The sequence below is a fragment of the Corylus avellana genome, chromosome ca2, assembly GCF_901000735.1.
Source record: "Corylus avellana chromosome ca2, CavTom2PMs-1.0".
Classification (NCBI taxonomy): domain Eukaryota; kingdom Viridiplantae; phylum Streptophyta; class Magnoliopsida; order Fagales; family Betulaceae; genus Corylus; species Corylus avellana.
Genome location: NC_081542.1, coordinates 5,032,027 through 5,038,797, shown reverse-complemented (window position 1 = coordinate 5,038,797; position 6,771 = coordinate 5,032,027). Strand labels below are relative to the sequence as shown.

The window sequence follows — 6,771 nt, the reverse complement described above, 5'->3', positions numbered from 1 at the left end:
ATCCCACCCAATTTAAAAGAAAACTTTAGTAAAAATGTATTTAGATGAGTAACATGTTTTATACATGTTCTTCCAACACAATCTATTATTGAAATTTAGGTCACCTTTTGCTGCATTTATTGAATAATTAAGTGGTATTCTATTCATTTTTTGCTCAAGGCTGATTAAGTGTCACTACAAACATGTACAAGCGTAAATTATCAAGCGTTGATCATAAACGCCATATAGTAAAAACGTTCCGGGTATATTTGAGTACACACCAGGCAAAGACTTCTTCCTGACACATTGGCATATAAATTAGTAACTACCAGGAATTAAATGCGAGGATCCTATTTCTTGGCATTTAATAGCTACAAGCTTACGTTTATTTTACACTTGGAAGAATTAATCTTCTAGTAGTGTGTTTTATCCAAAGAACATTTGACTAATTTGTTCTCTTCTTTTCAAGATGTACATGTCCATATCTAATATATTTTCTTTCAATGAGTATTGTTTGCGAACTTTTTGAGCAACTCTTATGCAGTATGAAATTCATTCGCATGGATGTTGTAGAAAGTGATTCATTGTATCATGTAATTTACGAGCCATGATGTGTCGGAATTCATGGTTGGCAGGGAATGGCAGGGGTCAGAAAAAATGGTGATTATTGTAGATCTAGTTGATGGAATTGTGTAATACTTGACATTTGTAAGGGAAAAAAAAAAGAAAGGATTTAGAAAGTTGCCTTTTAGTGTTTTGGCTGGATGTGAATAGTTTGAGAAAGGATAACGTGTTAATGAAAATCAACTTTTAAATCAAGGAAAATTTCATCCCAATTATGTGAGAGTTGTATAATAATCTACTAAATGTCTGGTATTACTCTTTAAATCCGATATATGGCCTTTTTACTTTAAGATGAAAAATAAAATCATTGGCCAGAAAAAAGCACCATAATTCATGTGAACGCCAAATGCACACATTGGGCTTACAAATTTCCAGAACACACGATTTATATATAAATCCTCACAATGTCACCAGCGGGTAATAATAACATTTAAAAAACCAAAACTCTTAGTTATACCATTATACCCCAATGGTACCAAAGGAAATGTAGAAAAAAAAAAAGACTAGATAAATTAAAACCAAAACTAAAGAAAACAACAACCCTCATAGCTTGTTTCGGAAGACCAATGTTTAACACTTGACTTCCTTCAACCCATGGGCAAGGTAGATAAAGGTAGGATCAGTGGCACCTTCCTTGTAATATGCAAAGACCAAACAGCAATCTTCATGCAAGCTTTCACCAATAAAACTGCCACAAAGATGAACTCAACTAATTAACAGTCTTCCAGAAAAGAGAGCCAAAAAAATAAAAAAAGGAAAGAGTAATTCTGCACAATTATGAAAACTTTCGGACTAGGAACCACATACAATTGAAGGTCGCTGAGCTTTGAAAGGAGGTACTTGGTAGCTCCCTCAATGTGCTTCTTAAACACCACTTGCTGCTCTGGATCCAATTTGGCTGCCAGACTCTTGATGTATCTCTTCATGTATGTGACAAACTGCTTCTTGTCAAAAGTAGGTTGTTCCTGCAAATAATACAAAACCTTCTGTTTAACATATATCCCGAGTGGAAATAATAAGATAATAGCAACTAAAAGCAGTGGGCTTTCTCACCTGAAGCCTAAAGGTATCAACGATGTCAACAACCTTGACAGTTTGGTCATCAACACCTTCATCCTCATCTCCACCTTCAGCAGAAGGGTTTGCTCCAATGTTTACATCGACTGCTCCTTGAACAACCCACTGCCAGATAACAAAGCATATACCAAAGTTAGATTATCTAATTGCTTTGCATACATTTTTTTGTGCCATAGCCACAAAACAAAACATAACAAAAGCAAAGGTTCAAGCTCTCAATCCCCTCAGAAGCACAAACACTAATATGACACCAACAATATAGACAACAAAACTAATAGAACTAACAAATAAAAAGAGTTCCAACCTTTCCTTCCACTTCCCACAGAATTCCATTCTCAATTTCCTTGTAAGGGAAAGAATCGGAGAGAAGCTCGTCACCTGAAATTTCATCAATGAAGATCAGTTTGCAGCTCACACATTATGATATTTCAAAAATAATTTCCCACCTATGATCTAAAGGTCCAGATGTGGTTCAAGAATATAACTAAAGCATAATGTCATTCTCAAAAAAGTATCTTACGAAACCACAACGATATAAACATTAACAACAAAGGAAAGTTAGCAACCATAGCAAAGAAACTACAACCATATACTCCATAACCCACACTACATACAATATATGGCATATAACTTACATTGACACGAGCAATGAATAACCATTAAAGATACTATGCAGACTCTACTACTACTGCCTACCATAAGAGTAAGCAACCACCCTTAAACTGCGGTATGCTCTGAAAAACCTTATCCAGGCAAAAGCAAACTCCAAGAACAAACAACACAAGTTTAAACACACACAAAGTACACAGTTATTATGTGCAATCCACCAATTCATTTATTAGCAACATAAAACTGAAAAGATGATAAGCCAAAAACTTTGAATTCAATATTTGGTTTGTCTTAATTTTCAGAAAATTAGAAGCTCAACCCAACTAATTCAACAAATCACAACCATGTCGATTGCACAAAATTCTTCCTTCAATAATAAAAATTAATATATATAGATATTTATTTTGTGTCTTGAGAATGTTTTTAAATCGAAGGCATTAAAGAGCATCAAATGAGAGTATCGCACATGGGAAAAAGTGAAAGTGTAGTTGGCATTTAAACAGCCCAACACAATTTAAAGCCTTTGCTTTAAAGCTATGCTTGGGCGCGTGGCTTGTGCTATAGGGCACTAGTGGCGCTTTGATAGCGTACTTGGCACTTAGCACGAAGTATCGGAGCTTAGAACGATCCACAGGATGTAGGTAAATTAATGAACCATTAGTAAAGTCAATTATAAGATCAAATTAACTTTGATTTTAATGGTTGTGATTAATAGATCGTTACAATCTAACAATTATAGTTAAATAATTGTATAATTTAAACTAACGGTAAGAATCAAGTGTTTGTTAAATTAACAATTTATTGTTGAATTGGCAGTTTATTAACGTTGAAATATTATTACAGTAAGAATAGCCGGTTTATTACAACTCGAGGGCTTGAAAGCTAAGTCCATCACCAATTTCTTTTTTAATTCTTTATTTATTTATTCTCTATATTCGAGAAAAGGGACTGGATGCCTTCTGAATAGTCAGTGCTATTCAGGACACAAACTTCGAGATGCAAACACAAAGCAAGATGATATCGTCCCCACACGATCAGAATAAAATAAGCTTTTGCAAAATGGTTCTGAGCAAGACAGAGACCAAGCAGATAAGCAAAAAAGGAGAGAAAAGTTTGAGAATATCTTTCAGATCTGTCGAAAGGTGAATTTGTATGTACCGTTGGTGAACCCATGTATGTCACGAATAGCGTAGATCTGTGTAGATCCGCTAAGGGAGAACTGTAAATCTGACTTTAATGAGCTAAAATCTTTGGTGAGTGAATCTAGATCTACACAGACCATTAGCTAATAGACGAGAAAACTCCAACTTTAGCCCCACTCTAAAAATCAGATTGAGATAGACGAAAATCTATTGGATCTGATTGGCAGAATTTGCCAAATCCTAGAAATTTAATTAAAAAAAATAGAGAATCAAATTAATATTTGAGCTTCAATTAGCTCACACATCAAAAACTTTCACCCTTTTACGCCTGAATAGAATCAAGCCCAGAAAACAAAAATCGGAAATTTTACGTCCAAGCAAGCGCCAGACAAAATTCTATCAGAATAATTCTTATATAGAGACATAGCAAAAACCCTATAAACCAATCCGAAAGAAAAAGATTATAATAGAAGAAACTAAATTAAATTCACAAAAATAGAGATAGAATTTACCTGTGAGAAGATCCTGGTAAACCAGCATGGTTGCAGAGATTTGGTTCTTTTTCTCTGAAGATGAATTGAAACGAAGTTCGAAAAGAACCAAAAACCGAAGCAGCAAAGTCCGAGAGCGTAAGGGAGTTTCGAAGCGGCGAGTATATTATGTATATATAGAGGGAGGGCTGAGAAAGAGCAGGGGTGCTGAATTTACCAGTTTGGGTCTAGGTATTGTTTGAAATTACAGTAGTATTATTTCTCTTCTCTTCTGGATCTGAGTAGGCGAGGAAGTGAGAGGCGGTGAAAATACCAAAGTAGGTCCAACCGTCCAAGTTGTGTCGAAATTCTAATGCTGTCCTCCTACTATAAATAACCATAGAATCATAAAAGTGAAATTCTGTTTGAATTTTGTTATTTGTTAAATAATTTCCATTTAAATAAATTTTTTTAAAAAAAAGACTATGAAAGGAGTGGAATGGACAAACCTCATTAAACATAAAACACATTACCTAATTTGTTTCTTAAAAAAAAATTGTCCTAAATTATAAAACTAAATATATAAAAAACGGTTTTTGTTTAGGTTGATTTAAATTAATGGATATATTTGTTAACGTAAAAAAAAAAAAAAAAAAACTCATAATAGTTTTCACTTTTCTGTCTCATCAGAATACTGTTTCATATTAAAAACAAAAACAAAAACCCTCGAAATGCATTAACAAGAAAAAATTATTCGATACTAAAACAGTTTTGAATTTTTAATTTATTGAATAATGGCAATTCTTTGTAAATCATCATATGAATATGTTAAAAATGTTGTAGAAAACCATATATATATATATATATATATATATATATATATGGGGTGGAGAGGCTCGAAGCCGCTAAGGTTGCCCAATTTTGGCAAAGCCGATGGCGGTAAAACAAAGTAGGAAATTCATCAAATCTACTGGCTGCGAATATCCGTTGCATTTGGACATATTCCTTGTCAAAGCTTAGTAGTGGGATAAGAATCAGAATAAAGGTGCACACAACTTTGACCAGTATCCTTTGGGTCTGGGCGGGTCGGGTCTGGACCAATTGAATTGAGTACTTTTTTTATTATTATTAATTTTATAAATAATGTTATAAACTAAAATTTTAGGAAAATGTTATGTGTTCTTCTAGTATTTTCCTTATGTTCTCCCAACTATGATTTGGATTTTAAAATTATTGTTGAATTTGAAATTATCATTATTGACTTTTAATCTATTGATAATTTTAAAAGCCACATCACAGTTAGTAGGACACCAAGAGAACACTAGAAGAACACCTAACATTTTCCATTTTTATTTTATAATTATTCCCCAATGTTTATATAATAGTCTCATCTAACTCTCAAATTAATTATTGTTAAAAAAAGAAAGTTATGGAACATTTCTTTTGACATGATTAATAAAGGGCTGAGGCGATGGCCAAATACATGCAATATTAGTCTTATTTCTTGATTTAATTGGAGAGATTGTAACTCTCAATTAGACAAACTTGAATACCAACATCATCTTCAAGTGTTAAAATGAACCGAAAAATGTTTATGTTTAATTACTTAGATTTAAATTAATTACTTTGTTGCTCAAATACAATTACTTGAAAGTATGGCTGTCAATTTTTTACACGACACGAATCGTATTCAACACGAAATGAAAGAGTTAGGGTTAAGGAGTCTGACCGGTTTAATTAAATAGGGCAGGTTGAAGATGACCTATATAGTTTTATATATATGCTTTGACACAACTTGAATTTGACACGCAACATAATGACAGACAATTTTTGACATGCCCTAAACCTAATATGAATATAATACAAAATTAAATTGTTAAGATTGAAGAGTTTGACATGTTTAATTAAATTGTTCGGGTTATGGTTAATGTGTATAGTTTTACACACGTACATCGATATGACCCGAATCTTGACACACATCTTGACACGCGAACACAAATTATCACCCCTACTTACAAAGAGTAAAAATGTGCAACTATGTGCATATGATAATTTAGTTGTTGAGAATTATATAACAAGTTATAATAATTTAATGCTTTATGCATATAATTATTACATCTCAATTTTATTATTATTATTATTTTTACATGTCCGCACAAGGAAAAAAAATGGGGGGAAAATTATTTGAATTTGTGACTTTCGTTTCATGAAGTGTGATCTCAGCTGATTGAACTACTCCTTAGAGACCATCTCAGTTTTATTCAATGAGTAATGTTGGGAATATTTTAATTCAACCAGCCCATCAAACCTTAGGCTTCAATGCCAATGCGCATTAAGGTTTACACTCTTCTCTAAAGAATTGACTTAGAAATCAGAGTTTCCCAACCCGGCAAGCTGCATAGAAACTTATATTGAAAATATGCAGTGCCTCAAAGAACCATTACAAACGCATACTGCATATTGAAGGCAGTGCCACAAATGCATATTGAATATCCTCAAAGAACGTGTTGTTTACACTGTACCAGACACTGTTCTAACAAGTGATATTGGTTATATAACAAACTTTTTATTATTTATTTATTATTTTTTATGAATTAGTAAATTTGTATAGAAGAGAAAACAATCTGTACAAACACTCTAGCAACCGAGTGCTAGACCCTCCACTTACAAAGTCCCGCAGGAAACCAACCAAGTACCAACCCTACACTCAGCCAAGCAAAGACAATCAAATGAACAAAGTGTAAATGAAACACAAAGACAACCTACACCAGCAAACCAAACAGTAGAATTTTTTCTTCTAAAAGCTTGAATTTCCCATTTTATTATTATTATTTTTTTTAAAAAAAAAACTTGAAAGAATGTTTGAAAAA

The 6,771-nt window shown here is 32.9% G+C and overlaps 1 protein-coding gene across 1 annotated transcript; it reads right to left on the bottom strand.

Annotated features, from left to right (window-relative positions):
• Positions 1–966: 966 nt before the first annotated feature.
• On the bottom strand, positions 967–4,078 carry LOC132170604 (translationally-controlled tumor protein homolog). The gene is made up of 5 exons (XM_059581634.1): positions 3,944–4,078; positions 1,985–2,058; positions 1,657–1,785; positions 1,411–1,568; positions 967–1,291 (listed from the first exon to the last, which is right to left on the bottom strand). The coding sequence occupies exons 1-5, from the start codon at positions 3,969–3,971 to the stop codon at positions 1,174–1,176; spliced, it is 507 nt and encodes a 168-aa protein (XP_059437617.1). The 5' UTR covers positions 3,972–4,078; the 3' UTR covers positions 967–1,173.
• Positions 4,079–6,771: the final 2,693 nt, after the last annotated feature.